The sequence below is a fragment of the Nyctibius grandis genome, chromosome 20 (genome assembly GCF_013368605.1).
Source record: "Nyctibius grandis isolate bNycGra1 chromosome 20, bNycGra1.pri, whole genome shotgun sequence".
In the NCBI taxonomy this organism is placed as follows: Eukaryota; Metazoa; Chordata; class Aves; order Nyctibiiformes; family Nyctibiidae; genus Nyctibius; species Nyctibius grandis.
In genome coordinates, this window is record NC_090677.1 from 218,803 (window position 1) to 233,809 (window position 15,007).

Genomic DNA, 15,007 nt, shown 5'->3' on the forward strand with positions numbered 1-15,007 from the left:
CAGCTCCCTCAGCTGTTCCTCATAGGTCAGACCCTCCAGACCCTTCACCAGCTTGGTCACCCTCCTCTGGACTCACTCCAACACCTCAACATCTTTCTTGAAGTGCTCTGTGTCCCCCTGCCTATTGCCGATCACCACATTTCCTAGTATGGAAAGCTGTGGGAAGACGTTTCCTCTCAAATTGCAGGGGAGCCAGAATTATTTGCAAAACCACTATGTAAAAAGTGAGAGCCAGGATTTTCAAGGCGATTGTCTTTGCATAAGCAACAGATTATAGGACAGGAAAAGATCTCAAAAGGAAGCAATGTGCCCCTAGACATGGGAGGAAAGTGCTGTTGCTAGCTTCTGACACCACATGCCACAGCAGGGATTCATCTGACCAGATTAAGATGGTTCCATACATGTTAGTGGAGAGAGACAGATGCTTCTGAACACAAGTCATACCATCTGGAAGGAGACATGTAAAAGAGATTGGATGAATCACATCCTAAAAATGCTTCCTTCTCTTTGCTGATCTTTTAGGGATTTTGAATCGAATGCAGACATCCAGATAACAAATGTCTGCTATTAGCGAGGTGTACCTTGTACTAAGACCTTTTAACAATTACTTAAGGTAGCTACCAGAAACTAGGCAGCAGTAGGTTCTCCTGCTCAGATGCACACAAAGGTTGTCTCACTCCTGGATCCACAGAGGAGAGCAAAGAGCAGGAAACACAGAGAAATTCATAGCAGAGTGCGAAGACACAAGCCAGAATAAGCAGACATATCCTATGTGCACTTTGCCTGAATGTACCAAGACCAAGTCTGGACAAAGTAAATGTGAGATGAATGAAGAAGTGAACTGGCAGCACAGAGGAGAAATCCAGCAAAAACAAATGTAGCTAAAACCAATTCAAAGAAATTGTCATGCTTATTTCATAGAATCATAGAATCATTTTGGTTGGAAAGGACCTTTAAGATCATCAAGTCCAACCGTTAACCCAGCACTGCCAAGTTCACCACTAACCCACGTCCCTCAGCACCACATCTACACAGCTCTTAAATCCCCCCAGGGATGGGGACTCCACCACTGCCCTGGGCAGCCTGTTCCAGTGCTTGACAACCCTTTTGGTGAAGAAATTGTCCCTGATCTCCAATCTAAACCTCCCCTGGCACAACTTGAGGCCGTTTCCTCTTGTCCTATCACTTGTTACCTGGGAGAAGAGACCGACCCCCACCTCGCTACACCCTCCTTTCAGGCAGTTGTAGAGAGCGATAAGGTCTCCCCTGAGCCTCCTTTTCTCCAGGCTAAACACGCCCAGGTCCCTCAGCTGCTCCTCATCACACTTGTGCTCCAGACCCTTCACCAGCTCCATTGCCCTTCTCTGGACTCACATATACCCATATTATATCCCCGTAAGTTTAAATTAAGCTTGGAGGTTAACATCTGCACAATGACATATTCTTTATTCTACAACCCGATGCTCAAAGGAGAACATCCTCCTCTGACAAAAGTCAGCTTGGTACCTGGTGACAGCAGAGTAACTTGCTGCTACAGGAAGAATCCTGGTCACCAGCTCTTTGATGGACAAATCCAAGTTTGGATCGACTGAAAACGCCCGGTTCTGCCTGCCTGCGAGAGGTTGTGCTGTGATGTATCTTCCATCCACACCAATCAGAACGTACAGCAAGTCCTCTACAATCACGGATTCTTGGGAGGCTAATGGCAAAGTACCTGTTTTCAAAGAGAAGAGAAAAAAGGAACACAATCAGAACATGCCCTAGTACGACCTGATCGTCCATTCACATCATTTCCATCTAGCAGCTGACGCTTGAAAGGAAGACGTACTACCATTCAAAGAGAACAAAGGAATATCACACAAAGCTGAATCAAGATATAGAGAAATAAAACTGAGTTAGGGTCAATTCCAAAATCATCTACCTTGCCTTCAAGGAAAACAGAATCCTTTGCTCATTTATACCTAAAGCAAACCAAGCAGACAGGGCTACGCATCCAACATCTGCAGCCAAGAGAACATGAACCACAGCTGGTGCTGCTAATCCTTCCACCCAAAAGGGCTCGGTTACATGGACCCAAGGAGCTCCAATCTTGTCAACAACTTCCCCTACCTCCGCTCCACTGGGATATTCAAATATGAAGAAAACAGTTCAAATACAGACACAAAGGAACACTAGCCCAGCTAAAGCTGCAGGTGAACTGCAAACTGTAGGGTCTCTGAATGGTGCAGTCAACTACAAACCAACTGCAGAGCAGCATAAAGGACTCAATCCAAAGTATAATCAAGTGCATCAGAAGATCAGGGAACAGAGTGGCTACAACACTAACTACAGCAAAGCTTATCTCATGAAACAAGGCAACAATCCCTCTCCATTTGTAGGATTGTATGTGAGAGAACAAATGGTTCTGAGCTTGCTAGGAACATACCCTCGCAGCGCATCCCAAAAGGCCCCAGCAGAAATGCACTGGTGGACAAGCTATTTAAAGGCACCTCCAAGAATGTTTTCATGTCCCCCTTAGATGCAGCCCAAATCCACATCAGGAAGAAGCTACAAGTTTCCTGTAGGAGCCTCCACAGTTCTAAGGAATGGAAACATGAGTCTCTAACTCAGCTGTTCTCTCCCAAAAAAAGCTCTTAAATCTAATTTATGAATAAGAAACTATACACCATTCAGCCTAAAGCAAGAATACAACAGGGAGAGATTACTCCCTTGCTGCTCTGGTGAGGAGAGAGACAGCAAATCAGGGAGGTTGTTATAGTCTTACTGAAGAGGATGTTGAGCTGGGTGGGTTGACGAATACTCCCTTGTCAGGTACAACTACAGATTTTTCAGCTGAGAATACAGATGTGATACTCCTACAGTAGGATTTTACAGAGGCTGTCACTCAAGAGAGAAAAAGGGCTGGGAAACTCAAACCAGATTAGATCCCACAGATAACAGTGGGGCTGGAATTCAGCACAGGAGAAACACTGTGAATAAGTTTGGGGTTTTTTTTTAACCACTGCTTTTCTGCTGCAGAGTGCAAGGAGCCAAGTTTTGCTTTCATCCTGAGTGTCATGAAATCTGAATGGCACTTCTGAACAAGTACAAAACATAAAAAGTTAATGCAATTTTCCCTGCATATCACATACCTATAGGTACTGTTGTGTCAGTGCTTAAACCGGTGCCAATTAAGAAATCGCCAATAAGTGCAGGTCTCTCATATACCCAGGACGGAAATACTGGAATGGGCTGACCAGAATTCTTCTTGTTCTGCTTATCTCGGAGGATTTTTCGTGTAAGCTCAAGAGGCTGTTGGAAAAAGAGAGTGAAATGAGAAAAAGAGATCTTCAGAAGTCCAAGACATTTTGAATTTTAAGCAGAAATTGACTGTAAACTGATAACTTGAGAAGTAGGATAGCTGATGTTTCAGTAGCACAGTGTAGGATATGGTCTCCCAATACCATCTCATCTATTTGTCTCAATGCTGCAGAGTTGATTTTTTATACAGTTGGCCACCTTTTTATTGGAGGGTACATCAAATAACGCCTTACTACACCCCTCCCCACCAGCCAGGGTGCTAAGGCACACAGAGGGGAGCAGAATGGGGACACGTACAACCACCAGGCAGCTTCCTAGTTTGCAGAGCGCACCACGTGAAAGGCAGCAAACTCCTTCCAGAAGCAGTAAGCAGTAATGTCTTATTTGAGGGGCACTTGCAGAGAGGCTAACGAACACCTCTGAACTCGGTTTCTGCACAGTGCCCACTGAGTAGCTGCGTGCCAAATGCCATCCAGACAATCCACCCACAGGCAGCTGGAAAACGATGTAGTTTTTTACTCTGAATAGGAGTTGGCGAAGGAAGTGAGCTTTTACAGACCGAAAGACTTTTCATCCCTGGCTCTGGGTCTCTGACACTAAAATAAATGGAGTGCAAGACTAATTATCAGCTGGAGAGGTTTGTGAGATGTACAACCTACACGAACATTTAGAGCCCCACGCGCACAAACACAGGGGACATGCTTACGAATGACATTTCCAAAGCTCCACAGACATGTAGGTGAAATGGGATATGCGCTGGGTCGTTTTACTTTCCTCTCAAAGGAGGTCTCAGGGGAGAGAGGAACTTCATAGACTCACAGACTGGTTTGGGTTGGAAGGGACCTTAAAGACCACCTAGTTCCAACCCCCCTGCCATGGGCAGGGACACCTTCCACCAAACCAGGTTGCTCCAAGCCCCATCCAACTTGGCCTTGTACACTGCCAGGGAGGGGGCAGCCACAGCTTCTCTGGGCAACCTGGGCCAGCGTCTCACCACCCTCACAGCAAAGAATTTCTTCCTCAGATCTCATCTAAATCTCCCCTCTGTCAGTTTAAAACCATTCCCCCTCGTCCTGTCACTCCATGCCCTTGTAAAAAGCCCCTCTCCTGCTTTCCTGTAGCCCCTTCAGGTGCTGGAAGGTGCTAGAAGGTCTCCCTGGAGCCTTCTCTTCTCCAGGCTGAACAGCCCCAACTCTCTCAGCCTGTCTCCAGAGCAGAGGGGCTCCAGCCCTCTGAGCATCTTTGTGGCCCTCCTCTGGACTCGCTCCAACAGCTCCATGTCCTTCTTATGTTGGTGGGCCCAGAGCTGGATGCAGCACTGCAGGGGGGGTCTCATGAGAGCAGAGCAGAGGGGCAGAATCCCCTCCCTCGCCCTGCTGGCCACGCTGCTGGGGATGCAGCCCAGGACACAGTTGGCTTTCTGGGATGCAAGTGCACATTGCCGGCTCATGGTGAGCTTCTCATCAACCACCACCCCCAAGTCCTTCTCTTCAGGGCTGCTCTCAATCCATTCTCCGCCCAGACTGTATTTCGGCTTGGGATTGCCCCGACCCACATGCAGGACCTTGCACTTTGCCTTGTTGAACTTCACGCAGTTGAAGGAAGGAACTTGGGAAGGAAGCAAATGTATGTGTGAGCTTTGCATCTTAAAGAATGGCACTTTTACACGTGAGAGGTAGTTGATGCACACTGTGACTGGCCCTGGCCATTTTTCATATTCTCAGAGCTGCCCAGTGCTGGGTCTTGAAATCCTTCGAACAAGCATCAGCTGTGGGACCACTCCTCCAAGCAGCACTGGTTCCAGGCATGTTTGCTGCAGCCTCGCTGCTGGCATAACGCCAGTACAACGTCCTCAGGTCAGAGAGGCACCCCAAAGCAACACTACATTCCTACTCATACTGTACATGGGTGATCTGCTAGAAGGACCTTGATTTCCTCTGCTCCCCTAACAGAAACAGGACTCTCATAGGAGGGTATGGAAAAGGATAAAGTGTCAAATAAGCTGCCAGCAATTCAAAGGATGACTAAACTTCACATAAAATTGCAGATCTCAGTGTAGGACTGCGTCCTTCACAGGGGTAAACAACTTGAATTCCTTCATAAATCTTAAACACATACAGTGAGAAAATACTCCTCTATTGAAGTAGTATATAGTAGTATATAGTAGTATATGGTAGTATGTAGTAGCTTGCTTGTCCATCACGATCTGGACACACAGCCATTGGCTATAAGATCAAAACATCATGTGCACTTTCTGTATCATCTTGAGCTCCAGGTCATTAAAGGAAGACCTGGAATGGAAGATCTCCCTGTAGCACTGACCCAATGCAACATGGCTGTGTGAACAAGCTTCTGCTTAGGAGAAGGGAAGCCATCATTACATCTTCCAAATGACAGGGAGGAATGAGTTGGAAGAAAAGCTCCACAAACCATGGACCTAACCATCACAACATCTTCATGAACCATGTATACTCATGAGAGAGCAGATTAAGAAAGTATCTAAGTCCAAAAGCTTCTGAGACATTGCGCTAAGTATGGGAGACCATACCACCTAACAGAGCCAGGTAAGATCTCAGCAGCACATGTGGATGGAAGACAGTATTATGAAACAGAGCTAGTTCAGCCAGACGGACTATATGAAACTTATACCTTGGAAATTCAGAGACGTGAAGTAATTCCTGTCTCCAACTGCCAAAATGAAACCAGATCATAGACTCATAGAATGGTTTAGGTTGGAAGGGACCTTAAAGATCATCTAGTCCAACTACCCTGCTGTGGGTAGGGACATCTTTTACTGGATCAGGTCACTCAAAGCCCCATCCAATCTCACCTTGAACACTGCCAGGGAAGGAGCATCCCATATAAACCCCTTGTCCTGTCACTACAGGCCCTGGTAAAAAGTCTTACTGCACCTTTCTTATCAGCCCCCTTTATATATTGAAAGGCTGCAGTAAGGTCTCCTCAGAGTCTTCTTTTCTCCAGGCTGAACAAACTTAACTCTGTCAGCTTCTCTCCATGGGAGAGGTGTTCCAGCCCTCAGATCATTCCGTGGCCTCCTCTGGACCCACTCCCAACAGCTCCATGTCTTTCTTCCACTGGGGCCCCAGAGCTGGATGCAGCACTGCAGGGGGGGGTCTCACCAGAGCAGAGCAAAGAGGGAGAATCCCCTCCCTCGACCTGCTGGCCACACTGCTGGGGATGCAGCCCAGGATACAGTTGGCTTTCTGGGCTGCAAGAGCACATTGCCGGCTCATGTCCAATTTTTTTTTCACCAGTATCCCCAAGTCTTTCTCCACAGGGCTATTCTCCATCCCTTCATGCCCCAGTCTGTACTGACAGTGGGGATTGCCCCAACCCATGTGCAGGACCTTGCACTTGGCCATGCTGAACCTCATGAGGTTCACACTGGCCCACTCCTCCAGCCTGTCAAGGTCGCTCTGGATGGCATCCCTTCCCTCCAGTGTATCAAGTGCACCACTCAGCTTGGTGCCATCCACAAGCTTGCTGAGGGCGCACTCAATCCCACTAGGTATGTCATTGATGAAGATACTAAACAGTGTTGGTCCCTTGAGGGACAGCGCCCGTTACTGGTTTTTGTTTAGACATTAAGCCATTGACTGTAACTCTCTGGATGCTGCCATCGAGCCAACTCCTGATCCATCTAGTAGTCTCCTTTCCTTCTTGACCCTGGAAAATACCCATTGTAAAATTCCCTACTTCCATACTACACAAGAATAAGCCAAATAGCTCCCAGTGCCTGAGGGATGTTCCTGGAATGAGATGAGCTCATGGCACTGTGAGGGAGCATGCTGGCACCTCTGTCCCCGTGAGCTCACAGCCTGTGGGCTGGGGTGTGCCTGGAGTAAGGGTGTGGGCTGTGGCCTCTGTCCCTAATGAAAAGGCAGGGACTGAGGCCTATTTCTTAATAGTGATCGTGAAAAGGATCAGTCGGAATCCCTGCAAAACCTTCTTCTTTGAGGGGCTGCTTCTTCTTCACTAGTGATCCTCTGGGATGACAAGAGGCAGGGAGCTTCTGTTGGAGTTCAACCAACTCTAGTGTGAATTTGTTAAGTGGCGGAGTTCAAAAAAAATTGACACAGTTTTGGCTATAAAGGACACAGCTACCTGAAAGGGAACATGTAATTTTTACCACCTCAATGATTCTTGGGCCAAAACTGGTCTAAGCAGCAACTCCAACCACTGCAAGATCACTGGGTGATCTCTCAGACAGTGCCAAGTAATCACAGGGCAAGTGCCAAGTAATCACAGTAAGGCACAGCACTTGTGGCACCAGTGACAAAGAACATGTCTCAGGGGCATGAGTCACCTCTCTGCAACTTAAAAGTTAGATCAGTGTCATTATAGGCTTTAATGACAGCCTGGATAAAACTCCCAGGACTGAAAACATGGCCCTCAGGTGTCAGCCTGGCACTTAAAAGCCCAGGGGATAGGGTGGCAGTTTGCCACTGTCATGTTGATGAACCTGTATCTGCTATCTTAAGCAATGACAGTGCCCAAATCCATCGAGGGAGAGAAAGAGATGATCTTCGTGCTCCATGAATGCCAACTGCACCAAAGGGCTCCCTGCACTACAGCCGTGGGACCCGGGCAGCAGTGGGCATACACTGGACCTAGAGCATATGACCAGGGAGGAGTGGTGGGGGCAGCTGGGCTTTCCTGGGTTTGGCCAACAGAAGGTCTAAGAGCAGCCTGCAACCACAGGAAGGACAAGTACGAAGCCACCATGAATCTGTGGAAACACTGGCAGCTATCCTCCATGCCTAGCACATGAAGATGGTGCCATGAGGATCAAAAATATGATGAGCAAATGAGTTGCTCAAGTGAGACCCTCGCGTCCACTAATACAGCGTGAAGGATCGCTCCAGGGCTTGTGCCAGTGCACAACCTGGCTTCTAGAAGAGAGATGGAGAAATAAATCAATTGCAATTATTATGACTACTTGACAGTTCTCTTGGGAAGTGGTTCTAGAGGAAACTCTGGTTCAAGAGATTTCAGCTATGCGAGTTGATACAGCCCTACTGACTCAACGGCCCCGAGCACCTGCCCATCAGGGCCTTTGTGTCAGAGTTTCAGCTCTTTAAGTCTGAAGAAAGTATAAATGGAGCAGCAGGGAGGCACAAATCTTTAACTGGCTTGCATTGCCATTTCAATTCCTTAGGCTGTGAACTGCACATCCCAGAGACCACCACTTACCTCTCCTCTTCTAGCAAGTCAGCACTTAAATCCTATTAAAAAGATCAGTTATCTTACTGGAAATTCATCTTCCCCTCCTGATCTAAATCAACCCCCTGACTCAGATCATCTGTGAAGGATCTGGATGAGTCAGGCGGTCTGTGCAGACATCTGTTTCACAGTGTACCTGGAACAAGGCTGGTTTCATCACTGCCTGACAGGGGGAGAGGCTTGGACTCTCTGTGTTTAGGATTTGAATTCTCCATCATCACATGATGATCTTCAAGCTGAGAGACCCGCTGGGTGTCCCAAAACACTGAACACGTGGTCCATGCCTCTAGCCATTGATGGCCGGAGTGATCTGACCACCCCAGCAAACTCCCCACTCGGTGGCAGAATCACACAGAATCACAGAATCAACCAGGTTGGAAGAGCCCTCTGGGATCATCGAGTCCAACCATTGCCCTGACACCACCATGGCAACTAGACCATGGCACTAAGTGCCATGTCCAGTCTTTTCTTAAACACCTCCAGAGATGGTGACTCCACCACCTCCCTGGGCAGCCCATTCCAATGTCTAATAACCCTTTCTGAAAAGAAATTCTTCCAGATGCATCATCTACTGTCATCACCTTCACAGGAGGGTGTTCCCTGGAAGTTGTCAGCTGTGCTCAGCCATTGCCACAGAAAGATCTTCACAGACTGAAGAGCAACCGCACATCTGCTGAGGAGCCAGCACAGGCAATAAACGACACAGGGCCACAGCTAGAGAGCTCAACAGCAAAGGCTGGCAAGATGCATCATGAATGTGAATGCTGCCACGTGCCCAGGGGCCAGCAGTGCCGCAGAGTGAGCAGCTGAGTGGAGCACACACCTCCTCAAAGCAGACAGACCCGTGTGCTAACACCACACAGACATGCCTCCACTGAGCTACGGCGCAGCACTGCCACAGCAGAGACTGCATACAGAGAAGACCCCAGTGTGTGATTTCTGAGCATCCACAAGCAGGCTGGCATCCTCAGAAACAGTCACATTCAGAGCCTGGAGGCTTGTCCCCTGTTAGATTTCATTGACCAGTCATCAGAAGGCAGAACAGAATCACAGAATGGTTTGGGTTGGAAGGGATATTAAAGCCCATCTAGTTCCAACCCCCTGCCACAGGCAGGGACACCTTCCACTAGACCAGGTTGCTCCAAGCCCCATCCAACCTGGCCTTGTACACTGCCAGGGAGGGGGCAGCCACAGCTTCTCTGGGCAACCTGGGCCAGGGTCTCACCACCCTCACAGCAAAGAATTTCTTCCTCATATCTCAATCTCCCCTCTGTCAGTTTAAAACTGTTCCCCCTCGTCCTGTCACTCCATGCACTTGTCAAAAGTCCCTCTCACGCTTTCCTGGAGCCCCTTCAGGTACTGGAAGGTGCTAGAAGGTCTCCCCGGAACCTTCTCTTCTCCAGGCTGAACAGCCCCAACTCTCTCAGCCTGTCTCCAGAGCAGAGGTGCTCCAGCCCTCTGAGCATCTCCGTGGCCTCCTCTGGACTCGCTCCAACAGCTCCATGTCCTTCTTCTGGTGGGGACCCCAGAGCTGGACGCAGCACTGCAGGGGGGGTCTCAGGAGAGCAGAGCAGAGGGGCAGAATCCCCTCCCTTGCCCTGCTGGCCACGCTGCTGGGGATGCAGCCCAGGACACGGTTGGCTTTCTGGGCTGCCAGCGCACGTTACCAGCTCATGGTGAGCTTCTCGTCACCCATCACCCCCAAGTCTTTCTCCTCAGGGCTTCCCTCAATCCAGAAACAAACCTCTTGGACAAAGGTAAGCTGCAAAATCTGAAATGGGAGCATTTGCACACATTGTCCAGTTGCTCACTCACTATGGACCTCTGAGTATCTTTTCTTCTTCACCTTCTCCCGACTTATCACACTTTCACCTCTGTCCAAATAACTGTCCATACACAGTTGCTCCTGTGCCTTCTGCAGCCAAAACACCCTTATCTTGACACACAAGCCTTTCATTGTATTTTTCTCCCCTCTGTCCTGTTGAGCAGGGGGAGTTCGCCAGGGGAGGTTCAGGTTGGACATTAGGAAGCATTTCTTCTCAGCAAGGGTCATTAGACATTGGAAGGGGCTGCCCAGGGAGGTGGTGGAGTCACCATCTCTGGAGGTGTTTTAAGACAAGACTGGACATGGCACTTAGTGCCACGGTCTAGTTGACAGGGTGGTGTCAGGGCAATGGTTGGACTCGATGATCCCAGAGGGCTCTTCCAACCTGGTTGATTCTGTGATTCTGTGAGCGATAGAGCGGCCAGCCAAGGTCAGCTGATCACAGTATAGTTATTTATACAAATGATTACAGGAAAGAGAAGTTGGGATTTAACTAATAATCGCTCTTTTGCACTTCCTACCTCCTACTGATAACGAAACACTTGCTTAGCTGTTTTCTAAGCCTCTGTCTTTATTTCTACAGTAGGTTTATTTTCACAGTGGTTTTTTTTCTTCCTTTTTGTCTTTGGGATCACTCTGCAGCATTTATTTCAGGAGCTCAAAGAGCTCAGTAGAGGGAATGGCTGTGTCCACTGGGAGAAGGATTATGTGAGGCATTGTACCTGCATTATCTGAGAGAGCAGAACTCCTAGCAAGGACGGGGACACGCCACAACGGCTGCTGAGCTCCTGAGCAAGCACTGCCACAGGCAGAAAAGGAAACGTCAGCACAGCTTAAAGCAGTTGTTTGAAATGGGAAAGTGAAATTATATTAACCCTCGCCAGTTAGAACTGTCGTGGCCTAAACTTGCCTTACCTTAACTGACTTAAATAGAAAAAGGCCACTTTTATTAAGACCAGCAAAAAGATTTAATATAATCTAATAAATTTTGAGCGATAATTTAGATTACCTGCACAGACAGGAACATTTATAATTCCACCAGATGATAAAAGTTAAGAGCACAGCTGTACACATGAGCAGAAGGGAAAGATTTTGTGCCCAAAGCTTGGGAAGAGACAGTACCTGCTGTCCACTGGAGCTGGCTGTGACGCTGCCCAGCTGCTTGCGTAGCTCCTCGAGCTCCTGTAGAGATATCTTGGAAGTAGACGAGGGAATGGAAAAATTTGTGCTGCCACTGGTTGCTGCATTTGCTGCAAGTTCTGCCCTTTCTTTAGCATTTTGTTGCAAATACTGGAGTGTCTGTACAGGCACAAGAAAGAAAAGATGTTGTAAATGCTGGTCAGCACACACTAAAGCAAAAATCATATGACCATAAGACGGCTGTGCTGAATCAGACCACAGGTCTTTCCGTCCCAGTTTCCCATGTCTTAGTGGTTTACATCGAGAGGGATGTAATTCTCAGTGGTGCTTTAATAATTAAGTAAATTCTAGAACTGGTTATCTGTTGGTTTCAACGCATTTTGCTGAACACTGTCATCAGAAAGCGTGCTGTACTTAAAATCATCGCGTTTTGCTACCGCTGAATGCTTGTAACACATCCAGTTCCAAAGGAGAAACAAACCTCTTTGTCTTCTGTGAGTTTTGACAGTAGATAAACTAAAGAATCCAGATGTCTTGTATTTTTAGACTTCAGCTCTTCGTACTTCTTCAAAAAATCTTCAGGAGTTCGAGAAAACTCTGCTATTTTTACCTGGAAAACACCACATTAATATTAAATGTTTAATATCTATTATTATCGCAGCATTCAGAAGAGGAGCATTGTGCAAGGAGGGAGACAAGGGAAACAGTCCTTTCTGGAGAGAGTGGTGACCCTGGGACACAGCCAGAGAGATGAAGGATTCTCCTGGAGGTCCTCAAAACGCAGCTAAGCAGTCTGCTGTAGCTGTGATGCCTGCCCTTGCTGAGAGCAAGGGGTTGGACTGCAGGTCTCCAGCTGTGCCTCCTGCTTAAATCCTTCTACAAGGCTATGAACTGCAGCTGTCAGACTGGAATTAGAGAAAACACACAGTTCAGGCTACGAAGATCTGAACTTTCAGACAGAAGTAGCAATTTTCTAGCACTCACAGCTTGACTGATGGACTGGTTTTAAAAATGACAATGAAAAGATGCATGCCACAGAAGGGGGCCTGGTCATGAGAGTGTCAGGCTTCAGACCCTAATACCTGGGTGATATGTAGAAAAAAAGTCAGGTATTGTTCATATAATCACATTTCATACAGTTACTATTTTTCATTTGTTTTATTCCTCCAGAGGACAACCCCTCTAATTTAAATCTGAAACAACAATCACAGGCACAAAATAAGCTCCTTCTTTGAACTCCCCCCCACCCCCGTCCCAGTTCTAACAATCCTTCTCATGTTCTTTTACCAATCTCTCCAAGATGTAACGATTTTACCTTTTTCCTGATATAATCTTCCTACTTTACACCCTAAATTGAGATTCCAGATCAGATTACCCAATTTTTTAACCAATGCCAACATGATTTCACCGTTATTCTCAGAAAAACTCGGGACAGCCATTAGCCCTCCCAACACGTGGCCAGCTCCGCACCCACAGAAGTCACCTCACAGAAGAGCAGAGTAAGGAAAAGGCCAGATCACATCACTGGCCAAGAGAAATCACACTGAGGAACATTTATCTTGAACTTCTCCTTAGGGAGGGCCACACTCTCAGAGCCGATAGAACCTCTATCAATGACTGCAAAGGAACTGTGCCACCAGGAGTCCTGCCGGCCCCCCCGCAAGGGTCTGAAACGCATCTCAGCTGCCATCACAGTAGATCGACACTTACCTTCGCGCTGTGCGCAGAGACAGTCGTGGTAACATACGGCGTTCGGTTCTTCTGCAGAAGATCGATGTAGACTTCGGCTCCTTCCCCGCCGTGAACGCGCAGCAGGCTGAGCAACTCGTTGACATCGTGGTGAATGCGGAACTCGCTCATACTCTCACCTCAGGCTACAAGCTCCGTGGGACATATAAACAAAGGTGGTAAGTTATTATTTTAGTGCTGCAATAAAAAATATACCTGCACAAACATTTCCTGACTATATTATGAGCCTGCAGGGTATGCTAAAATATTTGACTGGAAGAAAGAAATACTGTGCGGGTGGTGAGACGCTGGCCCAGGTTGCCCAGAGAAGCTGTGGCTGCCCCCTCCCTGGCAGTGTTCAAGGCCAGGTTGGGTGGGGCTTGGAGCAACCTGGTCTGGTGGAAGGTGTCCCTGCCCATGGCAGGGGGGTTGGAACTAGATGGTCTTTAAGGTCCCTTCCAACTGAAACCATTCCATGATTCTGATTCTATGTAAGGGCAGAAGCAAGCAAAACAGAGATACTCGTTACTGTGCCTGATTTAACTATGCTGGTACAAACCCCACCTTAAGTGTAGGTGAGCCAGCAGAGAATCTTTCAATCTCAAAATCCCACTGGCGGTGGAAAAGTTACTGAGTCGTCACAAGAAGTGCTTGTTCGTGTACTGACAGACTGTAGACACAGCTGAAGTTGCTGGCTACAGCAGTCCGCCCACGCTGCCGCTTCTGAAGTTATTCAAAAGCAGTTTTTCCAAGTTTTGGGGTCTTTATATTCTACCACCCATTTTATGAACAGACAAGCACCAAATTCTGCAAAGTTACTTAGATTATGGCCGCAGAAGTGAGAGTCTGATTGAGGCGTCATGAGAGTACGGAGCTTAATGTGACACCCTGTACAGATGCAGAATGTCAAGCACATGGACACACGTTTGGTTTGCCGAAATCATTGAATCATTTAGGTTGGAACTGATCTCTGCAAGCCTCGGCCCAACCCGAAACAGTCAAACTAGAGATGGCTGTGCAGGGCCTTGTCCACTCCAAGCTTAAGCATCCCCAAAGATCCAGACACTCCCCCCGCCACTCGGGGTCCTGGTCCTCACGTGGGAACACCTTTTGCTAACACCCAACTAGAATTTGCTCGGAGGGGCACAGCGAGAGCCCCAGAGGCACCGGCACAAGCTGCACCACGGGAAACCCCGGCCGGCCCCAAGGAAACAGCCCATCCCCGTGCGAGCTGGGCGTCCCTGGGACGGGGCCCGGAGCGGTGGGGGAGCCCCATCCCCTGGGGATGCCCTGAATCACTGAGACACGGACCCCAGTGACCTGCTGCGGCTGAGGCGTTGGCCCTGCTGGGAACGGGGTCAGGCCGGAGACCCCCAACCGCGTGCCGCAGCGTGTCCCCGCTGCTTCCCGGCCGCTCCCCGCCCCGGCTCGCCCGGGGCGGGCCGCGCCTTCCCCGGCCCCGCAGCAACCCCGGACAGCGCCTCAGCCCCGTCCCCTCCCTACCTGCCCGCCCGGAAGTGACCGCCGCGGCGCCCGGAAGCGCGGGCTGCGCATGCGCAGTGCCCGTGCGGGCGCCCGGCTGTGCTCTGCGCATGCGCACTCAGCAGGCAGTCACCAGGCAACTCACCCCACGCAGGCACCCGTCGGCTCCCGCGCATGCGCACTGCCCGTGCATGCACCCGGCGGAGCCCCGCGCATGCGCACTGCGCCCGTTATCTCGCCCCGCGCATGCGCACTGCGCCTGTCATCTCGCCCCGCGCATGCGCACTG

General features: G+C 48.9%; 1 protein-coding gene across 3 annotated transcripts in view; it reads right to left on the bottom strand.

The window, feature by feature from the left end:
- Positions 1–14,760, bottom strand: part of TUBGCP2 (tubulin gamma complex component 2) — a 38,540-nt gene extending 23,780 nt beyond the window's left edge. Inside the window, exons 1-6 of one of the 3 annotated variants that reach the window (XM_068416636.1) lie at positions 14,741–14,760; positions 13,220–13,390; positions 11,991–12,119; positions 11,492–11,668; positions 3,132–3,291; positions 1,507–1,714 (exon numbers count right to left, since the gene is read on the bottom strand). In XM_068416636.1, coding sequence (XP_068272737.1) covers positions 1,507–1,714; positions 3,132–3,291; positions 11,492–11,668; positions 11,991–12,119; positions 13,220–13,369 — 824 coding nt within the window. In that variant the 5' untranslated portion in view covers positions 13,370–13,390; positions 14,741–14,760. Of the gene's footprint in view, positions 1–1,506; positions 1,715–3,131; positions 3,292–11,491; positions 11,669–11,990; positions 12,120–13,219; positions 13,396–14,557; positions 14,647–14,740 lie in introns of those variants that run through there. The other 2 variants (XM_068416637.1, XM_068416635.1) reach the window with 2 other exon arrangements.
- Between the last annotated feature and the right edge of the window lie 247 nt (positions 14,761–15,007).